We start from the raw sequence: 25,163 nt of genomic DNA, 5'->3' as shown, positions 1-25,163 counted from the left end.
GGATGCATCAGCTGCTGATCAGGGCAGGGCAGAGAGCCAGAGGGCTCCCTGGGGGGATGAAGTAGGCTCATGGGAAGGTCTGGGAGAAGCCTGCACCTGGACCCCATATTCACGCTCCACAACAACCAGGCATGTATGGGTTTCTTGGCCCCATTTTGCAGATGGAGAAGCTGAGGCTCACCAAGGCTGATCCCCATTACCTGTGCCTCTCCTATCCCACAGGCAGGCAGGTCCTCCAGGGTTGCCCACCCCTGCCCCTGCCTGGGCACCCCCGGGTTCAGCTACCCCCACACACTCCAGTCCTTTTTAGGCCCTGTCCCCAACCTGTGGGACAGAGGGAGGGAGTTAGCCTTATTCTTAGGTTGACCAGCTGTTCCTGTTTGCCCAGGACTAAGGAATTTTCAGTCCCAGAAAATCCAAAGCGATTGGTCACCCTACTCATTCTACAAGTGCAAACTAAGGCCCAAGTCCCCCCTTGCAGGTGGCCACAAGGCACAAAAGGCATGCAGCCTGGGGCACTGGGTTTCCAAGGTTTCCTGTGACCTGACCCCAGCTAAGGATACTAAGAAGGTGGAGAGCATGGAACTGAGACAGGAAACCCAGGCTAAGGCTCTGAGCACCATATAGGGGGACTTAGGCATGAAGACAGTGGCTCCTCCCCCAGGATTAAGTCCCCAGAGGCTCAGGCTGTGCCCTCACTCTGCCCTGGGAAGGCAGGGGTTACCCCACTGCTCTCCTGGACACTCCCAGCAGGGTCTTGGTGATGCACACAGCTGTGGAGCCTGGCAGAGCCCCATCCAGGGCTGTGAGTCCCAACCCCCACCTACCACTCAACCTCTGGGCCCCTGAATGAGTGTTGTCCATCTTAAGGCTGCATTTAAGATGGGGACCACAGTCAGCACACCTGAACTCATCCATGTACAAGCACACTGTGGACCAGCAAGAAAAGCCCACCTTCAGAATCATCCCCATTCCAGCTCGGGCTGGGAACACAATTGAGGGGATCCATATGCCTAGTCCCTACCTCAGGCTCCAGTACTCCCAGGAAATGAGACCAAGGCAGGAAATCACAATGGTCAGTGGGGACTAACCCCCGCTGTGTGTCCTTGGGCAAGCCTCTTAGCCTCTCTGAACTTTGGTTCCTTCACTGGCAAAAACAAGGATGCTATTTCTTGAAGGTTATTGTGAAGGTAGGCAACACACTCAGCCCAGTGCCCGGCACACAGAGTCAGTCCCCTCTGGATATCGGCTGCACCCCACCACCTGCCCTACCATGCACTACTAGAGTCCTGGTGCTTGCTGCTCATGGCTCCCAGCTTTTCCAGAAGTGTCTCCTCCAGCTCACCCCCATTCACTGCAGACACATGTTTTCTCTCTCTCTCTCTCTCTCTCTCTCTCTCTCTCTCTCTCTCTCTCTCTCTCACAGACACACACACTTTCCTTTTCTGTTGTTTGCGGGCTAATTGTTTATTAGGAGATGCAGGCGGCTGCACCAGTGGGAAGGCTCAGCTTGCTCCGCTATAATTAGGATAATGCACATTAGTCATTTAGTGTAACTCCAGCGCCCCTCCCCCGCGCCTGCTGCCTGGCCCTTCCAGTTCTCCTGGCCCTGCCTTGCTTCTCTCTCCGCCCTTTCCTGCCACCCCTGGGCTGGCCACCCCCAGGACAGGCTTTCCACCTTTCCCCACTCTCCTGTCTCACTTCCTGGGTTCTTTCTCAGGACCCCTTTTCTCTGCCTCTCCCTGTCCTTCATCCTGCCCTCCAGCTCTGCATCCTTGCTCATTTCCCTCTCTCCTTTCCTCCCCCAGAGCCTTAGGCCTGAACCAGAGAAGCACTGTGAGGTTGGATAGGCTCAGAGCCTCTCAGGGCTCCCAGACCTGCAGAGGAAGAAATGCTGGGGGCAGTTCCAGTCTAATGTGACCAGGGGAGGATCCAGACCCCCTCCTGCTACTTGTCTCCTGGAGATCACCCCCCAGCTACTGCCCACTCTCCTTCCTGCCCCAAATTCCAGGCATTTGTAGGCTGAGGACTGGGCTGGCCAAGGCAGGCCACTCTCTCCAAAAGGCTTTCCATGAGCAATTCCTATGGCTCCATTGCCCTTTTCCCAGAATCCCCATCGATGTCCTGAAACCCAACTGGACCACAGGATATAAGGATTGGGAGTAAAGGTGGGGCATCCATATGCCAGCTATACAGGGATCCCCATCTTGTGGGGCCTCACTTGGCAGGGACAGTGGCTGGTGGGGACCCTTAGGAGCAAAGGCCTATTCCTACAGATCTCTTTTTTCTCCAGACCCACACACTGGACAACTCCAGACCTGGAAATTGATGAACCTCTGATTGTCCCCCCACCCACCCCATCACAAAGGTGTCTTGGGTCAGATCCATTACAGCTGGGCAGGCAGAGGGCTAGGGCCAAGGGTGTGCTCCGGAAGGTTGCTTCTGGGGTAAGGGGGGGGGGGGTCCTTAACTTCCAGAAATAAAAGAGCTGTTCCAAGGATGAGGACTGCTGGACTGGAAGACAAAGGCTTCTTGTCTTCACAGGGCTGCTGGAGCCCCGATCCTGAGCCTGAGGTCACAGGCACAGACAAATGCACTGACACTGGCTCCACATCCCGTGGGGGCTCACAGAGCAGCGTCCAGGGTCACTGCCCTTGGAGAGCCGGCTTCTGTCCCCCCAGCTGACACCCACCTCTGCCTGGACCTCTCCTCACAGTACAGGCCTCCCAGCTCCAGGTCCCTCCTGCCTTGGGACCCTTTGGCCCAGGGGCAACTGGAGTCGTACACCTTACAGGCCCTGGCACTAAGAGGTGCACATGGCCTCATCCCTTTCCACCCTCCTCCCTGTCCCTACCAGGAGTGGCTTACAGAGTCCTATAGTGTAGAGACTATAGGGAAGGACTCTGGCCCAGCTGATCTCCCCGAACTGGGGTGCCTTCCTTGAGACCCCCTGGGAATTGCTTTCTGCCTGGTGGCTGATTCCGGGTCAGGCAGGTGCCGCTGGGACCATCAGGGAGCTGGGAAACAAAAACCTGGTTCTGATATGACCTTGCTGTGAATTTGGAGGAAGTCTTCCCTCCCAGTTTTCTGGTTGCCCCAGAAGCAGGACAAGGAGTCCAATAGCCACCTGTCCCTGACCTTCCTTTGGGCTCTCAGGAAGCAGTGATGGCCCTTATGTTATCTGAGCTGGCTTTTTCTTTCCTGCCTCTACCTCCAGTCCTCTGCTAGCCCTCACTCATTCCCATCAGCCTGGCAGCGGCCTCCAGTCAGGTGGAAAGTTGTAGGCTGGGGGAGCAAAAGGAATGACAGGGTCTGGACAGGGGTGCCTAAAAGGAAGGCTGTGTGTGTGTGTGTGTGTGTGTGTGTGTGTGTGTGTGTGTGTTAGAAAGCACACCTTCGCAGGGCCACCCCATCGTTCAGTTTTTCTCTGTGTAGCTCTCTATTCAGCAAGGATCATGCACAAAGATCTGACAGAGAAAGCATCAGAGTCCCTGTGCCTGGCAGGTGCAAGAGGATTAGTGTTGGAGCTCCATGTGGAGAGAGGGGAGTTGGCTATGGGTCTTGAGAATCTTTGGACTCTGACTCAGGAGGCATTGTGGGAACCCCACTAATGATTATGACAATAGCACTCAAATAATAGCCAACTTTTACAGAGGGCTCATGGGGAGCCAGGCACAGGGAGTATTCCGCAGGTCGTCTTATATCACAGGCCTTTCATTCTGAAAGCAACCCACAGAAAGAGGTGCCCTTTCACCCCATTTTACAGTCTGGGAAACCAAGGTGGAACAATTCTAAGCCACCTGCCCATGATCACGCAGTTGGTAAATGGCAGAGCCAGTCTGACCCCAACCTTCCTGAACTATTTCTTCCTCTGAGGTCTCTTCAGCTAAGGGACGGGAGTTCCCGGGCAGATGGCAGGAAGGAGAGGTGCTGGAGAGCAGGTTGGAGGTCTCAGGGAGTGGCAGCTGACTTATTCCTGCCTTGAATTCCAGCCAGCATGGGGGTGGGGCAGAGGACAGTCCTGGGAAGCTGAGTCTCCAGGATTTACAGCCTGCCGGGGAGGCAAGCCAGGGCCATCTGGGGGCTTTTGGTGGCTGGAGCATGGTGGCCCTTCCTCCCACCCATCACTGTTACCATGGGAGTAGGCACATGCAGTCAGCTAGTAAGTATTCATGTCCACAGGTCCTTGCCCAGCCCAGCTGCAGGCACACAGGAGCCCTCCATGCTGGGAACCCAGAGGTCAAAAGAGAGAGGCACCCTGCTCTGTTGGAGAAGGCAGCCCTGCCCTGGAGTCCTTCCCACGTCTGTCCTAGAGATGGGGTCTACAGCCCCATGATGAGGCAGGCATCTGTCTCAGGCCCTAGCCAGTAGGAGGCGCCCATTCTGCTGCCTCTGCACTGGGCCCTCCACTCCACCCCAGGATGGCTCACTGCGCTCCAGCCTTGAGTAGGGACATTCCCACAGGAACGGCATCCTTGCTCAACTTAGACAAATCCAGAAGCAGCCCCACACTGGGCACCGAGAATGGTGAGCAGGGCTGGGCTGAGTCTGAGCCCTGCTTGCTCCCCAGGCTGGACAGCTCTGCCCAAGACACCGTTCTGCAGCACAGAGACCTTGTTCTAGTGGGGAAGGGGCAGCCCAGCTGTCACTTGCTTTTATCCAGCCACTTCTGCCTGACCCAGAAGCCCCAGGACTGCCTGCAGACATGGCCCCACCCCACCTAGGTTACCCAAGTGGCATACAGGGCAGGTGAGGAGCCTGAGGCCCAGAGAGGGCAGGGGACCTGACCCAGCTCCCAGAGCAGGCCAGTGGCCAAGCCTCCAGGGCTGGCACCTAGGCCCAACAGCTAGCGCTTCTTCCAGCATCTGTGCCTCTTCCAAGGCCCTTGGGACACTGCTTCATGCACCTGTCATCTCTTGCTTGTCCTGTTTGCCGTAACAGGTGTTGACAAAGGACCTGGCACCAGCCAAACTGTGCACCAAGTGCTGGAGAAAACCAAGTCAGCACTTCCTTCCTCTCAGAACTGGATAACCAACAAGTGTGGAATGAACGAGTTAGAGAAGGAACAAATGAACACTGAGCAACTGTACCCAGGACTGCATCAAGCAGCTTACTTCTTTAATTAATCATGACAACTTTGTGAAATAGGTTCTGTGACCCTCAATTTACAGTGGTGGAAATCAGGGCTCAGAGAGATTAAGTAACTTGCCCAAGATCACACAGCTAGAAGGTGTCAGAGCTAGGATTTGAATATGAGCTTGAGTGACTCCAAAGCCACACAAGTTCTTGTTTCCTTTTTTAAAAAAAAAAAAAAAAATCCTTTATTTTTATTCTTGAAACAGCTTCAAACACATTTCTTCATTTTGAAAGACATTTGTTGCTTTCCTTCTAATTTGAAAAGCAATGCATGTTCATTGCAGACAAGTGGGAAATACATAAAAGCAAAAAGTAAAAAAATCACAATCACTCCTAATCCCCACCCCCCAGAGGTAACCACCATTAGCATTTTGACACATTTCTTTCCAAGGTCTGCATCTCTTTATATAAAACTAGCATTGTGCCTGTAGTCACTTCCACACCTTCCTTGTCAGCTCACACTATTTGGTGAGAGTTTCCCCATCTGTCTAAACAGTGTTTTGAAAAACTTGGTCTATAATGAATGCCTGTATCTATTCTTGTGTGTTTGCATTTACTTAACCCAACCCCACTTTTAGACATTTTAGGTTGTTTCTAATTGTTCGCTATTAAGCATAACATTGCAGTGAACATCTTTCTGTGTAAATCCTTGAGCAGGTTTCTGCTCATCAGATTCCCAAAGGGGAATCTGCTGGGTTCAGGAGCATGGACAGTTTCAAGGCCTTTAAAGCATATTTGTAAATTGCTTTTAGAACAAACACTCACCCAGTTGACCCTTTACCAATGGAGCCAGGCAGTGCCTCATTTCTTTTAGCCTTTGCTAGCCCCGAATACCACGCATTTAATAAAAAATCAAGTTGTTTTTTCAAGAGCTAGCTATTTTCCATGGCAGCACTCTGCTCTTAGGAACCATTTGGTACCATTGCCTCTGGGGAAGTAGAAAACAGGAATGGCACACCAGGTTGGACCTACGAGCCAGCCAAGGAAGAGCAGGGCTCCATCCTCCTGGGTCACAGCCCACTTCTATGCATCTGTGGTTTCCACATTCTCCACTGTGGCTCTGTGGGGACAGGAGTGTGTCCCCAGGGCCAGTCCATCCTGAACCTTAGGTCACACCACTCCTGTGGCCCTCCAAGTCTGGCTTGAGGAGTGTTCACTGGGCATAGCTATCTCTGGCCTCCTGATCATAGACTACGTGGCCCCTAACATCCTCACTGTCTGAATTATCATGGCTCTTACTCCTGCCATTCATTCATTCATTCATTCATTCATTCATAGACTTGACACAGAAGATTTTCCTGGTGTCTATATGGTCCAGATACTGTTCTGTGTTCTGGGTTGTCATTAACTGTCAGCACTGCTGTCTTTATGCCAGATGAGTCACAACCTCTCTAGCACTTTCACCAACCCTTCCTATTTAGCATTGTTTCCCAACTTTCTATGGTAATAGCAATGCCTGGGTTGCTTGATAAACACACAGATTAGCAGGATTGTCCTCTAGAAATTCTGATGTGTCAGCCTGGATTAGTCCCTAGCCTTTGTTTGCTGTTATTTTGTTTGTTGCAGCCAAATTTTTGCTCAGGCAAATTCAGGAGCAAGTGTAGAAGGATCTCCAAACACTGACACCTGTTGTGGATGTGCATGCATGTGCACACAGACACCCATACACACACACACATACACACGCGCGTGCACACACACAGGTGAGCAGGCTAAGCCTTTCACAGTGCAACTTAGCACCCTTGAGCCTTGCCAGCATGCCCTGCTGAGTCCCTCAGCCTCAAACGCACCAAAGCTAATGACATTTTTTTTTCTGATTTGCAAGTGATTAGTTTTAATTTGGGGACAATTAGAGGCATAAGCAGGAGGCATCTGATTCTGATTAGAAGCAGGGAGATGGCCAGAGGCACCCCCTCACACACACACTGGCCTGGCCCTAATCTCCATGAGATTCATTTATGTACTCAATAAAGGGGGGTGACCTCTGAACCTAGAAAAAGGGCATCTGGGGGTGGCATCCAGATACTTAGGGCCAACCTGAGAGGAAAGGGGATGAGACCCTGCCCAGGTACCTGAGCCTCAAAAAGAGGTAAAATTGACATTTGTTGAGCACCTTCTGTGTGTCACACCTTTTCCTATGCACAGGTGGTCCAGCTGTGGTGTCTAGCCATATCCCAGGATGCTGCTAAAAAGGCAAGCATGGGAAAAAACAAGCTCATGCCTGCCAGTGGTGGAAGGGGCTTTTTGATCATTTGCACCTTTCTGGCACCAGAGCAGCACAAAGAAGAGCAGCAGAAGAGAGGAAGGGAGTGGGGCAGGCTCTGTCTGGGGTGGTGGCCTGGAAGGAGCTGCAGGGATGAGGCAAGGCCTGAGCTGAGTGTCGAAGGATGCAGGGACCCTTGGCCCCACCCCCATGGGCAAGTCGTCTTTTCGGTTCTGGGAGATGGGATGCCCCTCTGAGGACCCATGGAGCTGCTATTCATTCCTCTGTCTCTTTCATTTGTGGGGTGGATGGAGCTGGTCCAGCCCCTGTGGGAAGGGCCACTTGTTAGGCACAGTTCGGCAGGGATGCTGGGGAGAGCTGGGAACACCTCCATCACCATTACTTTCCCATCTGCGAAAGCTGGGTGATCTCTGCATCTCTTCCTCCTCTGAATGGTACTTCCACATCTTCCTGGGGAAACTGAGGCAGTGAGGGGCAGAATAGCCCATCTCCGTGTGTTAGTTTGCGGGGGCTGCCTTAGCAGAGTGCCACAGTGGGGTGGCTTAGGCTCTTGAAATGTTTCTTCTCACAGTTCTGGAGGCCGGAAGCCTGAGGTCCAGGCATGGCAAAGTCATTCCTGGGGAGGGCTCCCTTCCTGCCATTTGGCACCTCTGCTTCACACCATCTCTATCTGTGCATACCTGTGTCCTGCTCTCTCCATATAAGGAGGCCAATTACCCTCAATTAAGAGCCTTTACAACCTCATTTTAATTTGTTCTCTCTTTAGAGACCCTAGCTCCAAACAGTCACCTTCTGAGACGTGTGTGTGTGTGTGTGTGTGTGTGTTTGCACCCACCTAGTGTGCATGCAACTAGTGCGGAGGTTACTGGCCACTCCTTTGTGTTGAGTGAAGTCCAAGGAGAGTCCACGTTGCCACTCCCACCTGACACCTCTGAAGCACTTCTCTCTCCTGCCTCTGGGCCTGGCCTGATCTCTTTCTGGTCTCTGTGTTGATCTCCCACCCCTAACCCACCTTGTCCTCCTTCAAGGGGGCTTCAGGCAGCTCCATGGTGCACAGTAGCCAGAACTCAGTGCTGAGGTGCAGGCCAGTGTGTGAATTAGCATGTTCACATTCAAACCCAGCCACATACTTAGATGCAGAGGTGCACAATGTCCCTGAAAACCCACATCTTCTTTTTGGCTGCAGAACAAATGAGCAGGAGAATAGAGATGAGTTAGTTCTAGGCCCTTAGGGACACATCCTGCCTCGCCCATAGAGATACCTTGGGACCTCAGAGGGATGGAGTGATGCACAAGGTTTCCAGGAGTGTGTTGTTAGGTATCCTGATGACATAAATATGAAAACTGTAACATTCCATCATCTTCCTGGCTCCCCTTTCCAAATACTACTTGTTTTCTTAATGTACATACTTCCCCATGAGAAACTCAGGGTTCTCATCTGCAAGGTTGCTGAAAGGGGATAAGAGCCACTAGGCCCAGTGCCAGAAACCCTTCCTCAGTGGCTATCCAGTGTCCTCTTGGATGCCTCACTGATGAGGAATTCATGACCCCCATGAATCGCAGCCAGTGATGGGCAGCTCATTCAGAGAATTTCATTCTTGCAGCAAGCATTGATAGAGGACCTGCTATGTGCTAAGCACTAAATGTTCTAAGCACTAGAGTTGCTCAGAGCAGAGCAAGGGCTGTGTCAGCATGGAGATCAATTCCCAGTGGGTAGGAGCAGCAGGCACAGGCATTTCATATGAAGTTAGGTGGCTATGATTGCCATGAAGGAAACAAAACAGGAAAGGGGCTGGAGAGAGATCAAGGGGGCTGTGACACGCCACTGTAGACAGGATGACCAGGGCAGATGACCCTGAATAGACTGGGAAGACAGAGAGGGATGTGTGATTATCAAGAGGAGAAAGTTCCAGGCAAAAGGAACAACAGACACCTGAGGCCTAAGGCAGAAACATTGGCTCAGAAGATTCAGAGAGCAGCAAGAGCAGTTTGATCTAGGATCTTGGTTTTACCAGACCAGCTCTCCACCCCAGGAGGCAGAGAGGGTGTGCAAGCACATTTCCCTTCCTTCACTTCCCCTCTGAGTCCAGTGCCCATCTGGTAGCCTCCACTCCCACTGGGCCTCCAAGGGGTCCAGATGGTCAGCCATCAGGTGAGAATGGTGAGGGGGCAAATGGGACTAAGTGCCACTTAGCAGCCTCTGGGGGCTCCTGGGGATGGCTATGGAGGGCAGGGTCAGTGTTCTGACCTCCCGCACCCCACCCTGCGTCCTGAGCACTCACTCACCTAACTCAGCCGCCCTTCTCTAAGCCCAAGGCACAAGCACGGAGACCAGTCCTAAGCCAAGACCCAGTACCCATAGGCCCTGGACATCCCCACCACATGAGCAGTGTTCCGTCTCCTGGGGACTGCTCTGCAGTTCACCAAGCATATCCTGTAGCTGAGTCTCTTGGTTACTGTCAACATCCCTATGAGGTAGGAGGGGCTGATGTCATTTTAGAGGTGGAAACTGAGGGCTACAAATGGGAAGCAACTTTCCTAGGGAGCTTGTGGCAGGAGGAGGCCTTGACCTGGAGTGTGAAGCCTCTGTTTGCCTGCTTCCTGCTGACTCCCTGACTCTGAACATTGCCTGGACTCCCACGTGCATGCCTTGGGGCCTGTCACCAGGGTGCAGGGACACGTCCTCAGAAAGCAGGGTAGCCATGGGACAGGGATTCCAGGCACCAGGCAGGAAGACTCTCCTTCTCTCTGCAGACATCTTCCTGACTTCATCTCAGACTACACTGTCCACTTCTGCCCCAGCAACAGCCAGGCCCCAGCAGGCTACAGAATGTCTGGCTGCAGCTGCACCTCCTGGGTGGCAGCAGAGGCAACCAGGGATGATGGGCCAACCAGGAAAGTCCTGAGGGCTGCTCGGGAGGAGCCCCAAGGAGGAGCCCTAAGGAGGAGCGGTGAGACAGAGTAGCACTCCTCTCCTAGCTGGCCCATAGCGCCTTTGCAGCACCTCAAGCCAGTTTCCATAATTTTCAATGAGGAAATTAACCTGCAGATTTTTTAAATAATAAGATGGATACACAGGATCCTTGCGAGCAGAGAATTCTTAGTTCAGTCCTCTGATGAGGAACTGGGAGTGAATGTTTGGAAACTGTCAAGGTTCAAGGGATAGTGGTAAAATGATGATTATGCAGGAACTGCAGGTAGTGCTTAGTACTGACTCAAGGTCTCCTGTTTGAGGTGGAGTCGTCTGCAATTCGCCCAGTCAACTGTGTGATCAGCTGTGACTTGTTGAAGGCCTGCTTGGGGCAAGGCCTGGTAATAAGTAGCTCCTAGGCCAGCAGGTGGTGAGAGGATCCTCTGAGAATAACAAAGAGTAGAGGAATTCCCAGGAGCTGAGGGGACATCCTGAAGGGCTTCCTAGAGAAGGTGGCATTGGAACTGGACCTGGGAGGAAGATTCAGGTTCATAAAAGGAGAGGTGGATGCAGAGGGGAGACAAGGCAACATCTGGGGCAGTGATGGCAGTGAGCTGTCCAGTTACTCTATCAGCGGGGGCTCAGGAAGAGAACCCCAGGGGAAGGAAGAACCTGGGGCCACATGTAGAGGACTCTGAATGCCACACTCAGGCATGAACTGGGTTTGAATTTTATTTTGTATGCAGGCAGGAGAGATTCTTTAATAATATCTATACATATTTGCATTGTGTTGCACAATTTATAGCATTTTCCTATTTAATTCTTAAAACAAATGGCAATGTGTCACACTGCAAGACCAGAAGTATCATCACCCTGATTTTAAATTCAAGGGACATCACTCAGAAAGTCCCTGGGAAGACCTGCAAAAGCATCTCAAGCTCCAGCCCTCCACTGTAGATCTTCCCACCAGGTGTTGAGCTGGGAAGGAGGAGTGCCAAGGTGCCAACTGTGAGCAGGGCGGACCACTCTGGCCACCACGGAGACAGCGATATCAGTGAGAGGGTAGGACAGGGTCAAAAGAGACACAGTTAGGCAGTGTCACATCGTTGCCTTGCCAAGAGTGAGGCCAGAACAGAGACAGAGTTCTGCAAGTGGAGGACAGAGCAACGAGCCAGCGACCTAGAATTTGGCAGCTTCCTGGGCAGAAGTGGGAAGGGACTGGGAGGAAGGAGATGTCAAACCCAAGGCCCACTTTTAGGTCTGGGAAACTGAGGACAAAATTCCTGTTCATATAGAGTGTGGTGAGAGGGAAAAGGAGGAGATGGGGCTCTCTGGAGACTACACCAGTGGTGGCAAACTATGGCACGCATGTTATTTGTTTTTCTTTTAAGACAAAAGATGTTAATGTATGAGATATTTTTTTCTAAACAAAAACCTCAGTATTCAGGTTTAATTACACTGTTGGCACTTTGTGATAGATCAGTGGGTTTAGGATTGCAGTCTGGGCACTTATCTCTGAAAGGTTCACCGTCACTACACCATCTAAGACAGCAGGTACAGTAAAGGGCTAGGGTTTGAGAATCATGTGGCCCCAAGTTCCAGTCCTGCAGCTGGCCCCTGTCCCCCATGTGGTTTGGGTTTATTCCTTGTGTGTGTGCCTCACGCCTTAGTGCTTCTCTGTAAGGTGTAAGAATGGGCACTCAAAAAAAAAAGCTCTTCACAGAGCAAATGCATTGATGGAGACTGGAACAGTCCTCCCTCCAAGGCTGGATCCGAGGCTCACACCGGCAGGTGCTGGTGGAGCACTGAGCACATCCCGCAGCAGGTGTGGGTCACAGTGAGAGTTACCACTACCTGGCGCTGGAGCCCTGCTCAGCCCTTTAGGCACAGGACTTCGGAAAGCCCTCCCAAGGGCACTTGGAGGCTGAAACAGTCTTCATACTCCTTTGGTGGGCCTGCGGACACCAGGGTACAGAACCTCAGAGAAGCTTCAAAAGGCTTTGTGGGGAGATTAGCTTCACCCCTAGGTTGTAGAGCAGAAGTGATGCAAGGGTGAGAGGGTAATTAACACGGCACCAAAGACAATGCCAGGCTTAGCACCCAGAGCCAGGGGGCGACCTGCCCGGTTGGAGAGCAGATGCCCTCTGTCTCAGTGGGAGTCGTGGTGGCTGGGGGGTTTGAGGGCCCTCCTAACTGCAGGCCTCTTTGTCCCCAGCCTCCAGCCGTTCCCACCCGGCCAGCCCCACCCCGCCGGGGCCTCCCGCCAGCCCCGTGCTTCCGGTCAGCTACCGCCTGTCGCACACGCGGCTGGCCTTCTTCCTGCGGGAGGCGCGGCCACCGTCGCGGGTGGTGACTAACGGCTCCCTGCAACGCTCTGAGCCCTTCGTGGTGTTCCAGACCAAGGAGCTGCCGGTCCTCAACGTGTCCCTGGGGCCCTTCAGCACCAGCCAGGTGGTGGCGCGTGAGCTCCTGCAGCCGTCCAGCACCCTGGACATCCCCGAGCGCCTGACGGTCAACTGGAAGGTGCGGGCCTTCATCGTGCGCGCGCGCGTGCCCGCCTCGCAGCCCGTGGCGCAGGTGCTGTTCTATGTGGCCGGCCGTGACTGGGACGACTTCGGCGTCACTGAGCGGCTGCCCTGCGTCCGCCTGCACGCCTTCCGTGACGCCCGCGAGGTCAAGAGCTCCTGCCGACTCAGTGGGGGCCTGGCCACCTGTCTGGTCCGCGCAGAGCTGCCCCTGGCTTGGTTCGGGCCCCCGGCGCCTGCTTTGCCGCCCAGCGCCCGCCGCAAGTCCCCCGACGAGCTGGAGCCCGAGGCGGCTGGGGAGGCCCAGCAGGCCGAGCTGTACTACACGCTGCACGCCCCGGACGCGGCGGGCGGCTGTGGGGGCTCGCGGCGGGGGCCCGGCCAGGGCGTGGGGGCGCGAGCAGAGAGCCCCACACAGCATCCGCTGCTGCGCATAGGCAGCATCAGTCTGTTCCGCCCACCGCCGCGGAGGACGCTGCAGGAACACCGGCTGGACGGCAACCTGATGATCCGCTTACCAGACCGGCCACTCAAGCCCGGCGAGGTGCTCAGCATCTTCCTCTACCTGGCCCCCAACTCCTCCTCGCCCTCCAGCCCCAGCGTGGAGCACTTCACACTCAGGTAAGGGGTCTCTGGGTCACTGGCTGGGAGCCAGGCTGGCTTCCCTTCCAGAGGCATCCCTGCGGGTGGCCCAGCTGGATCCCGGCTCTTCTGCATGTCAGTGGAGGAGCCTCAGGAGACGCTGCACTTTCTTGAGGCTCTGTGTTCTTTCCTGTGGGGTTGCAGTCCTGGAAATGGAGTCACGGTAAAGGAAAGTCGGTTTCACGTGTGTGCTGTGCAGAATGAATAAGGTGGCACAACTCCCATTTTACAGATGGGACGGAGACCCGGGAGATGACATGGAGACCAGAGAGCAGCTCTCATCAAAAAATGAGCGGAAGTGGGTGCCTCTTGGGACACTGACCCTGATCCTAGAGTCGGGAGAAAAATTTTCAGGAGACCCAGCTCTTCCCATATCTTGAGACTAACACAGTTCGTGAATTCAAAGGTGTCTTGAATCACGTGCCATCCATCTCCACACAATGTAATGATGTTTCACTGTGGGATCCGAGGTCTGCGTCATGTTGGAGGCTTCTGAGGACGTAAAAAGTGCCCAGCAAAATGCTGCCCCAAACAAGCAGCATTGGCCTCCAGCCCCTTTGAGTATTGCCCTTTCTTCTGAGCTCAATTCCTGGAAAGAGGCATATCCAATTTAATGATTGATATGTAAATGTGAATGAGTTAGATTTGTCATCAAAGATCTTAGACTGCATTGCTAGAAGTAGAACAGATAGAATTAGGGTGAAGGTAACAATTATAAGTCCCAGCACAGCTGAAGTGTCGATTTGCAATAGAACACTACTCTAACGTGTTCTGGGTGTCCAGAGGAGAGTGACTAGGCTATGAGGTCATTTGAAACTGTCAAAAAGCAACAATTGGAGGAAGAGGAGGAAAGGAGAACAAAGAACATTTCCTCCTTTCTTTAGCTGTCTGAAGAGCTATCACCACTAAGGTGGAGGGGAGTTGTTCTTTCCTGGTGCAGCTAAACCCCCAGCTGTTACAGCTCAGCTACAAAAAAGGAAGAAGTTCCTAGTCCTTATGGGCTTTCTGAAAAAGCCCTGCGGTGTGTGCAGTAGTGTCACCAGTGCATGGCAAGGATATAGAAGGGATTGCTGCCCCACTGAGCAACAGCAGGCCGAGCCACACTCGAGTATTAAGTGTAAAACTCAACTCACCTGCTCCCCCTACCCCAACTGCAGCTGAGGTCCGCGACCAGGTAGGCAGCCTGTGAGCCCTACCCTGACCCTCTGTCTCCTCTTCCTCCTGTTTGTTGCAGGGTGAAGGCCAAGAAGGGTGTGACCCTTCTAGGCACCAAGTCTCGGAGTGGCCAGTGGCATGTGACCTCGGAGCTGCTGACTGGAGCAAAGCACTCAACAGCTACTGTGGATGTGGCTTGGGCCCAGGGCACACCCCTGCCCCCCTGGTGAGTCTGCTTCTGTGGAGCAGGCACCTAGGGGATCCTCAGTGGAGAAGGCAGGCTTGTGGGGTAATCTGAGGTCCAGGGCTAGGGCACCTGGGTGCACTGGGATAGGCTCAGAGGGCTCAGAGGAGGGATGGGGTCCCCATTAAGGTTGCCAGAGCCTCTGGGATGCTCCCTGCCTCATCCTCTGTCCTTTTCCTGCCCCTTTCGGCAGGGAGGGCCAGGGCCCCCTGGAGATCCTGCAGTTGGACTTCGAGATGGAGAACTTCACCAGCCAGTCAGTTAAGCGCAGGATCATGTGGCACATCGACTACCGAGGCCACGGTGCCCTGCCTGACCTGGAGAGGGCAGTTACGGAGCTCACAGTCATCCAGCGGGATGTGCAGGCCATTCTGCCCCTGGCCATGGTGAGCAGGCTGGTGAGCAGGCCAGCGGATGTCTCTGTCCGCATGCCTGTGGGAAGGGGTGTGTGCGCTCCGGAGGGAGGATGTACTCTGCGTGCGCCGGGTGCCCGTGCTGAGGAGGGCAGCAGTGAGAGAAGTGGCTGTGGAGGGGCCATGCAGTTGAGTCTTGAAGGCCATGTTGGAGGAAAGGCTCCTAATTGTCAGTGATGAGGAAGGTGCCCTGGGTAGGGGGTTTCATGGGCAAAGGTGCAGCGGTGGCGATGTGTGGTTTGCGCAAAGGAGCAATGGGTTTAGCAAGAGTGCAGGGGGTGACAGGCTGGAATGGTTGCTGGGACCATCACTGAGCACCTGGAATGGCCAGGGGTAAGCTCTGGGTGTCACTCTCCAAGCCTGGGGGTGCTAGAAGATGCTGTAGAGGAGAGATGGGAGTTGGAAAGAGGTGCTTGTTGGCACAGAGTGAGGGGACCCTGAGGCCACTGCAGCAGTCCAAGAAAGCAGGCCGTCTGAGGAGGGGCCTGAGGCTGGGTGGAAGCATATCCCTGCACACACTGCCCTGTCCCCGTGGGAAAGACATGCATCGGAGCAGTGACAGCAGCCGGGAGCCGTGCCCTCCAGGAGAGAAGAGGACAAGAAGCAGAGTCTCCTTCCTCTCTCCTCCATGCAGGATACAGAGATCATCAATACAGCCATCCTGACAGGCCGGACAGTGGCCATCCCTGTCAAAGTCATTGCCATCGAGGTGACCGGCCTGGTCCTGGATGTCTCTGCACTAGTGGAATGCGAGTCCGACAATGAGGACATCATCAAGGTAGGCTTGCTAGAGGTAGGGCTTCTGGGGAAAAAGGCCTCGGGCCTCCAGGGGAGCAGAACCCCAACCAGAATGCAGGTGACTCCTGTCACCTACCCTTGAAGATGATGCTCTCCCACCTGCCCCAGACTCCTCTCCTGTAGCAGATGCCCCCCACCCAGTACCAAGCTTACACTACCCAAGCCCACTACACTTAGGAGAATCAGCCTGTCCTCACGGGTTTCCTCGTCCAGCCCCTACAGCCACTTCTGGTGGGCTTCCTGGAGGAACATGGCAGGCCTCAGGGAAAAGACACTACTGACAACTTGAACTCAGCCCCACGAGTCATTACTAAGCCCTGATATGTGACAGACCCTGGACAAGGGGGCATCAGTGGGGGAGAGGGACCCTCAAAAACTTGGTCAGAACACAGGGTGCCAGGAGCCAGTGGGGGAGATGAAGCTCACAAGGAAGCCTCCTGTGAGTCAGGCCAGGACTGAAGGCTGTGTACTGAGCCATGCTCCCATCCCACCCCAGATCCTTCAACTCCCAAGCCATAGCTCCCTCCTCCCAGGTCCTCCACAGCCCAGCACACAGGACATCCATCCAACTTGGTGCCGGTTTGCCAGCTCCCCCAGAGGCCTCCAGATTTGTTTCTCCTTATGGCTCTGGATGGTAGTCAGAGTTGAGATGGGGTTGGAGTTAGTGGAGAAGGAAGGCAGTCATAGGAGAGTGTGACCAACCCTGATACCCATGTGGGTGAGCCATGTGCTGTGCCAGGCTCCAGCACAACTTCTCTTAGCGCTCGTGCCCTCTCCCTCTCTCTCTCCCTCCCCCTCTCTCTCTGTCTCTCTCTCTCTCCCCAGCGGCTCCCCCCCCCCATGCACTGCCTCTGGGGCCCTGTAAGTCTGGGAGCGTGGGGCTCCTTGTCCACTCCTGCCCTCCAGGGGAATCAGAGCAGAGGCTCAGCACACAGCACCCCTCCACTGCCATGGCGGTTTCGCTGCTCCAGGCCATGGGTCTGTCTGCTGCTGCAGGCTGGGACAGGACCAAACACACCTGCTCCCAAGAGCCCTCATCCAGCGCCTCTTCTCCACCCAGACTCCCCCACCCCAGTGATGGCTCAGATACGGAAGGGAAGTAAGGCGGATTCTAAATGGAATTTGTTACAAATCTCAATGAAGTGTACTCCAGTTCTGTGTGGGGTCTGCCAGCATTCTAAATGGAACTCACCAGCCTGCAGATGGAATTCTCTGCCTTCCCAGGTGGGAAATGAGCATTGTTGGCAGGGCTGCTGTCCCCACTTCCCTCTATGCACCTGTGAGATGATTCACATGAGCCACCATCCTAGTACCCCACCCCATCTCTGCAAAGCCTCCAGGGTGCTACCAGCCCACTGGCTGCATGATAGACCTTCCTGCAGTCTCAAGGTTGTGTCCCATGAGCGTTTACGGGCAGAAGCCCAAGATGCATGTGCACGCAGGATCCACTCCAGCGTGCCAGGTGTGTGTGGGCACACTTATGCACATAGCCATTTGCATTTGCCCTGGAGTTCTGGCAGTGTCCCTCTGTGAGTGGGCGCTGGTCTCCACCAAAATGTGCCCAGTGGCATGTGGTTTTACCCAGGGAACCTTGAGAAATACAGGTTGCTACCCAGGTGGGCACATGCTGGCAGCCTCCCATCTGGCTGGGCCCAGGCTCTCGGATCTGAGTTTTCCTCCCCTGTTCTTCAGCTCCACCCCTGGCTCAAGCAGCCCCCTCACTTGAAATTGACCAGCTGCCCATTCTCTTGGGCAGCAGTGCCACCAAGGCCATGGAGGAGGTGTGGACCTGCCCTCATCCCTGGCTCCTTCCTGCCTAGCCATGCACCTTCTAGACTCTGCCTGGAAGACCCCTGGCTCTGGAGCCTCAGGCATGCCAGGAAGGGGGCCAGCCATGGGAGGCCCCCTCCCCCTTCCGCCTCCACCCTCCACATGTGGTGCTGGCAGGTTAGAAACTGCCCCTGGTAATTACATTTGCCCATTGGCCCCTTGGCAGGGGCAAATGCCTCCCACCACCAGTGCAGAGGAATGATCTCTGGAGAGGCAGAGATAGAGGTTAGCCCCTCCCAGAGGAGACGGCGCCTTCTCCACCTGCCCCTCCCCTGCAGTCTCACCTCTCTCTCTCCCTCTCTCTCTCTCTCTCTCTCTCTCCCTCCAGGTCCCCTGCACTGCCTTGCAGGAAGACCTTCAGGGTCAGATGGTCATCTCGCTCCTCCCTTTCCCTAGGTGTCCAGCAGCTGCGACTATGTATTTGTGAGTGGAAAGGAGTCTAGAGGATCCATGAATGCCAGAGTCACCTTCCGCTACGATGTCCTCAGTGCCCCCCTGGAAATGACAGTCTGGGTGCCAAAGCTGCCCCTGCACATTGAGCTCTCAGATGCCCGCCTCAGCCAAGTGAAGGGCTGGAGGGTACCTATCCTCCCGGACCGGAGGTACCGTGCACTCTCGGGACACACTTGGGTGGACCCAGCTTCAGCACAGTCTGATCTGTGTGTGTATATAAGACCCAAGGAACACACAGTCTGAGTCAGCTGTGCACTCAGCAAACTTTGATTGAACATCTACTATGTGCTGGGCACTGACAGGTATTTGAAAATATGGGGTGGCTGCGGCCAGTGCCTGACCCAGCCAAGCTCTGCCCAGTAGGGCAGGCAGTCATGCACATGCCACAGAGCACACTGGTGAGTAGGAAGCCCCCTGTCCAGGGAGTCAGGTGTCACAAAGGAGAAGACCCCACTCTTTCCAGGAGAAATCAAGGGAGTCGTCTTAGAAGAGTTTACTCTTGATCTATATCTTTACGGATAAGTGGAAAGATTGGGCCAGGGAGGCAGAGAGAGAAAACAGTCAGGCCGACAACACAGAGGAGACAAAGCAGGGGCACGGCCCCTGTGCATCTGCCCCCCGCTCCCTGACTCACACAGCCGGGGCCCTCTGGGTGGGGGGCATGTTCCTGTGTCCCCACCATGCTCCCCTCGCCCACTGTGTGCTGCGGAGAGAAAGCCCAGCACGGGAGAGAAGCAAAGGAAAGAGTCAGGCAGCTGGGGCACAAGGCAGGAGATCGAAGCAGGTGGCCATGGGAGAAGTGGGCTGAGTTCAGTTCCACAGAGATTTGAGAGAGCAAGTCAGTGCCAACCAGAACCTCTCGGACCCAGATGGAGACACTCTCGCCCGGGCATGCTGTTAGAACGCAGCTTTCGATTCTGCCAGTCTGGGGTAAAGCCTGTGGTTCTGCGCTGCTGACCAGCTGTGATGATGGGGCTGTTGCTCTTAGTAAGGATGTAGTGGACTCTGAAGCCAGGCAGCCTGCTCTAAATGTTATTATTTACCGGCTGTGCAGTCTTGGGCTGTTTATGGAACTTCTCTGTGCCTTAAATAGGCAGGATAATACCTCCTGGGATTGTTGTGAGGATTGAATTAGTTAACACAGCGAAGAGCCCTCCTTGTGGATGAATATTCTGCCTGGTTGACACTAACCAAGCACCAGCAAGCTTTATCTCCAGAACGTGCCTTCCTGCCCACAAGTCTCCTGATTTTAGCATCTTTTGCAGTTTTCATGGGCCAAGGATTTCCCTAATCAAGTCCAAGTTCCCTTTTGTATATCAGCTTCTCTCTCTCCTCTCACATTTTACTAAAAAGCAGCAAGAGGGAGTCAGGTGGCACCTTCCATGCTGGACTTGGAAATCTCCTCTGCTAAACATCCAAGTTTGTGACCTTCAATTTCTACTTTCCACACAACTCTAGGACACAAATCAGCTAAGTTTGTGGCACTCTATAACAAGGAGCCCCTACTCACTCCAGCGTAGAGCACACACAGTACCAGCACTTAGAAGAGAAGCAGTTACGGTTGGGATTATATGCCAGCTGTTCCCAGACATGGATTACAGGGGTCAAAGAAGGAGCTGGAGATGGGACTCAATGGCAGAACTGTGCTTAGCGTGTGCAAGATCCGGGATTTCATCCCAAGCACTGAAAATAAATTCAAAGAAGCCCCCTTCTAGGAGGAGAGAGCTGGGACTCCTGGTGCACCCAGAGATGGAAGGCATGAGCCAGGGGAGTGGCTTGCTCTTTGCAGAGCTTCCCCACCGCACGCACAGGGAGCTGGAGAGGAGCCTGCAGGGCAGGGTTGAGGGGAGGGACTGCTTAGTTGACAGCCAGGCAGGGGCCTCTTCGCCCCACCAGCCCTGACCTTGGCACGTATCCACCCCAGGTCTGCCCGGGAGAGCGAGGATGAGGAGGAGGAGGAGGAGGAGCGGCGGCAGAGTGCCAGCAGGGGCTGCACCCTGCAGTACCAGCACTCCACCCTGCAGGTCTTCACCCAGTTCCACACGACGTCCTCCGAGGGCACCGACCAGGTGGTCACCATGCTGGGCCCAGACTGGCTGGTGGAGGTCACAGACCTGGTCAGTGACTTCATGCGGGTGGGCGACCCCCGTGTGGCACACATGGTGGACAGTAGTACCCTGGCCGGCCTGGAGCCAGGCACCACCCCCTTTAAGGTAGGCTTGGGTGCATCTGAGCACACAGGGACACTGTCAGGGGCCTCAGGCTCTGGGACGGACCCCACCTGGTCCCAGAATCAGTTCTTTCCCGCCTGCCCTCTACCCAGGATTGCAGCACCCACGATCAAATTCTTTAAGCTTCCTCTTGGTCGGGTTCTCACGCCAAGCTTTATCAGCATTTATCAACCTTGCCCCATTCAGTGAGGTGACTCCAGCAGACTCTACCCACCCTGCCCCCAGAACAGGTATAGGCGGGAGGGGGAACAGCAGGAAGGTAAGTTTGAGGACCTAGGAACTTAACTTTGACCTTCCTTTCTAACAACTGTGTCTGGGTAGACGTCACCTACCTAAGCGATTATTAATAGTGACCTATGAGCCAGAATCTGCCTGCAGATATATGTTGTACATAAAACAATGATCCAACATTTCAAAATTGAGGCGTTTCTCATTTTAAAAGATAATCTAGATTGTGGGGTTTACCAAAGAACGAATTTGGCAAAGCCAGACTTGCAGTGTCAGCCAGTAAGGATCGACCAGAGCCAAGCTGAGCGTCCCCTTTCAGTGAGCACGGGTTCTCCCACTGGCCACAGGCCCCACCACTCCCTTTTGTCTCCCTGACACTGAAGTTGAACATCAGTTGCCATTCATCTCTGGGGGTGGCTTGCTTTCCTTAAAATCAGCTCACCTCTCTTAGTTGTGTTCCCGGCTGAGCCTGTGACTCTCCTGTGACCCCTGGACCCTGGTTCTCATGTGCAGGGCTTGGAGTCCTGCCTTCCTGCCAGCCCCACCATATGGGAATCTCTTCCGGAAGTGCTGGAGACCCTAGGCAGGGACCCTGGCTAGGGGCTGCTGTTGTCCTGGCCCTCTCCCACCCCCACCCTGTCTGCCTCAGGTGGTGTCCCCGCTGACAGAGGCTGTGCTGGGGGAGACACTGCTGACAGTGACAGAGGAGAAGGTCAGCATCACACATCTGCAGGCCCAGGTGGTGGCCAGCCTGGCCCTCTCCCTGCGGCCCAGCCCCGGGAGCAGCCACACAATCCTGGCAACCACAGCTGCCCAACAGACCCTCAGCTTCCTCAAGCAGGTAACTGGTTCCCAGCTAGCCAGCCAGGTAGTCTGGGGTGTACACTGGGGGACTCTGTCTTGCTCTCATGCCATGAGCCCCTGAGTTAGGACTTTAGGTAATGGGTGGTCTGTCTGCCCTCAGAGCCCCGCCTGCCCCACCCACTGCTCCTTGCACAGAGGCTTTGAGCACAGTCTCGCTTGTTCCACTTGCCACCCCGAGACATTTCCACAGAGGGTCCCCTCCTGGATTCCCAGAGGGCAGTCGCCTCTGGCTCACCCCCAGGAAGTACCCAAACCCATGCCTGGAGCCCCAGCCACACATCATGAGCCCCGGCTTCAAGACCAAGGTGGGAAGGTGACAGGAGAGAGGCCAAAGGAGTGGGAAGTGGGTGTCTGCGATGGGCCAGGAGCCAGGACGCAGGGCTCCTCACCCTAACACGGTGTGCCCGGGTCCGTCGTTTCTCTCTGGGCTCGGCCCCCGAACCTGCGGGGAGGGTGATCCCCAGATGGTCTTGGCTGATGGAGGAGGAGGCGGGGGCAGGTATGGACCCTCATTAGGTTGGGGGTGGTTGAGGAATCCCCAAGGTCAAGCATGGACATATGGGGCTACCTCTGCAGAGCTTCCTTCAGTTTATCAAGAGGAGAGGAGCGATCTCAGGGCCGTACGAGGTCTAGATGCCCGTGCAACCTGCTCTTCACTCTCTGCACCCGCCTGGGCAGGGAGCACTCCCACCCACAGGAGGGTTCCCGAGTGCCTGCCCCATGCCAGGTTCCATTCCACCACTGGGGGCACAGCAGGGGCCAGGAGCCCTTGGTCCTGGTCTCACAAGCTCAGAATCTAGCCAGAAAGACTCAGAAGAGGCTCTGACTCCTGTCCCGTCTTCCTCCTCCCCCAGGAAGCCCTCCTGAGCCTCTGGCTCTCCTACAGTGATGGCACCATGGCCCCACTCTCCCTCTACAGCCCCCGGGACTATGGGCTGCTGGTGAGCAGCCTGGACGAGCGAGTGGCCACAGTGACCCAGGACCGGGCCTTCCCGCTGGTGGTGGCCAAGGCCGAGGGGTCAGGGGAGCTGCTCCGCGCCGAGCTCACCATTGCTGAGAGCTGCCAGAAAACCAAGCGCAAGAGTGTGCTGGCCACGACCCCTGTGGGCCTGCGGGTGCACTTTGGGCGGGACGAGGAGGACCCCACTTACGACTACCCGGGCCCCAGCCAGCCGGGGCCTGGTGGTGGCGAGGACGAGGCTCGAGGAGCTGGTCCACCAGGCACGGGGGTCCCTGCGCTGGAGGGCCCCGGCCCGGGCACATCCAGCCCAGCCATGCCACCCACAGAAGACTTCCTGCCACTGCCCACTGGCTTCCTGCAGATGCCCCGCGGCCTGACCGACCTGGAGATCGGCATGTATGCTCTGCTGGGGGTCTTCTGCCTCGCCATCCTTGTCTTCCTCATCAACTGCATCGTCTTCGTGCTGCGATACCGGCACAAGCGCATCCCACCGGAAGGCCAGACCAGCATGGACCACTCCCACCACTGGGTGTTCCTGGGCAACGGGCAGCCACTGAGGGCACAGGGCGAGCTCTCGCCGCCGGTCGGTAACCCACTGGAGACTGTGCCTGCCTGCTGCCACGGCGACCACCACAGCAGCGGCAGCTCGCAGACCAGCGTCCAGAGCCAGGTGCATGGCCGGGGCGACGGCTCCTCTGGTGGTTCGGCCCGGGACCAGGCCGAGGACCCTGCCAGCTCGCCCACCTCCAAGCGCAAGAGGGTGAAGTTCACCACCTTCACCACACTGCCCTCAGAGGAGCTGGCCTATGACTCAGTGCCTGCTGGTGAGGAAGATGAGGATGAAGAGGAACTGGGTTGGGGCTGCCCGGATGTGGCAGGCACCACAAGGCCTACTCCACCTCCGGACCTGCAAAATTACATGCGCAGAATCAAACAGATTGCATAGAGGCACCGTCTGGGGTGGCTGGGACGTCCCCCGTGCAGTCTGCTCCAGGTGGGACGCAGCCAGGACCCCCAGCTCACACTGATGCAGGGCCAGCTGATTGATTTTCTATCCCCTGCCCTTGCAGCTTTGCTCTGAGCCAACAGCCACCTCCCTGGTGTGGCCCCGCCTGTCACCCACCTTTACCCTCTCACGCCCCCTGCAGGTAGAGCGCTCCTTCCTCCCTGGCTTGCAGGAGGAAAGTGATCCCGGCCTCACTCTACCCTTTCCCAAACCAACCCCCTCACCTCCCCCACCCCAGTCTCCAGCAACGCCTGCCCAAGAGTGAGGCTCGGAGGCCACCGGCTCCTGGGCGAGGTGGGCCCACTCTGTGCCCGGCCCTGCCTCCTGAGCACCCTGTCTTCCCCCTTGTGCAGGGCGACTTGGCGGGTTTTGTGTCACAGGCTGCACAAAGACTTTCCTCAAACCAATATTCAGGGATTTCCATCCTGCAGGGTGGGGAGGTGGCAGCTGCCTGCCTTGCCGAAGATCTTGAAGATCTTGCTTCAGACAAAACATTTGGGGCTTTGGGGACAGTTGTGACAACTGCAGGCTTCTGGGTGCCTCCCAGGTCCCAGAGCTGACTCGACAGAGGGGCCTGGTGCCAAGCAGGCACCTTCCTGGGTTCTTCTGGGGCTGCGACAGGGCCCATGCAAGAGGAGTCCTCATCTCTGTCTGGCCACACCACACCCCTGCACTGTGGACCTCGGGGTGCAGGGAGACGGTGCCCCTCTGCCGCAGCAAGATCCACACTAGCACACCTTAGCCGCCTGGCTGTGCTCACACTGCTTCCCTCTGTGCCACAGGGTGGGCAGCCACCATCTCTCCAGTGCAGAATCCCTGGCTGGGAGAAGAGGGCACCTGGGAGCGTGTGAAGGACCTGGAGAGTGCTAAGGCCGGAGGGAGCTGGCACCTCCACTTCCCCACCCCGTGGCCACTTTCTCTGGGTTCTGCCCACCACTGTGTCATATTTTCATAAATAAATGGAGGCCATCAGACTGGGGGTGGGGGCAGCAGCTCCCAGCAAACAGACAGTACACATGGCTGACTCTGTCTCTTGTGTGCATGAGCATGTCCACACGTGCACGCGCGCACACACACACACAGCTGTAGTCCTGCTCTCCTTCCCCTACAGCCAGGCCCATTAGACTCTGGTGCCATGGGGATGGCCACATCCAGGGATGAAGAACGCTCCAACCTGGAAACTCGCCCTTGAGAAGATGTGGCTCCTGTGGGAGTCTGGTGTGCCTGGCTCAGAGGAGAGAGGGAAGGGCAGAGAAGCATCTAGGAGGAGGGAGGGGACAGAGACTGAGGAGAGGCTTGGTGTGCCTGCCTGAGCTTGCTCATTTCCTGCACTATAAACCCTTCCTACCACTCTGAAGGAAGCCTCCTCCTCATGCTCAAGGGGAAGCCTGGGGCTCCACCATAGAGGAGACAGTCAGGGAGTCCCCCTCCCACTGCTGGGAGAGGCTGTACAGAGCACACACTGGGTCTCCATAGCCCCAGGACTCCTCTCCCAGCACAGGCAGCAACATGGGGAGAGTGGCAGGCTTGGGAGCTCCAGGC

At 55.6% G+C, this 25,163-nt stretch overlaps 1 protein-coding gene across 2 annotated transcripts in view; it reads left to right on the top strand.

The window, feature by feature from the left end:
- The window catches only part of Tmem132e (transmembrane protein 132E), a 53,689-nt gene extending 29,055 nt beyond the window's left edge, over positions 1 to 24,634 (top strand). Inside the window, exons 2-9 of one of the 2 annotated variants that reach the window (XM_087191491.1) lie at positions 12,487 to 13,417; positions 14,673 to 14,819; positions 15,031 to 15,223; positions 15,885 to 16,028; positions 18,275 to 18,480; positions 20,256 to 20,448; positions 21,440 to 21,631; positions 22,509 to 24,634. In XM_087191491.1, coding sequence (XP_087047617.1) covers positions 12,487 to 13,417; positions 14,673 to 14,819; positions 15,031 to 15,223; positions 15,885 to 16,028; positions 18,275 to 18,480; positions 20,256 to 20,448; positions 21,440 to 21,631; positions 22,509 to 23,561 — 3,059 coding nt within the window. In that variant the 3' untranslated portion in view covers positions 23,562 to 24,634. Of the gene's footprint in view, positions 1 to 12,486; positions 13,418 to 14,672; positions 14,820 to 15,030; positions 15,224 to 15,884; positions 16,029 to 18,274; positions 18,481 to 20,255; positions 20,545 to 21,439; positions 21,632 to 22,508 lie in introns of both variants that reach the window. The other variant, XM_013067739.3, reaches the window with a different exon arrangement.
- The last annotated feature ends 529 nt before the right edge of the window (positions 24,635 to 25,163 follow it).

Source organism: Heterocephalus glaber, unplaced genomic scaffold (genome assembly GCF_053883595.1).
Source record: "Heterocephalus glaber isolate CG9 unplaced genomic scaffold, H.glaber_assembly_v1.0 deba00001564, whole genome shotgun sequence".
In the NCBI taxonomy this organism is placed as follows: domain Eukaryota; kingdom Metazoa; phylum Chordata; class Mammalia; order Rodentia; family Bathyergidae; genus Heterocephalus; species Heterocephalus glaber.
Note: the sequence above shows the minus strand (reverse complement) of the source record. Positions and strands in the feature narration are given on the sequence as shown.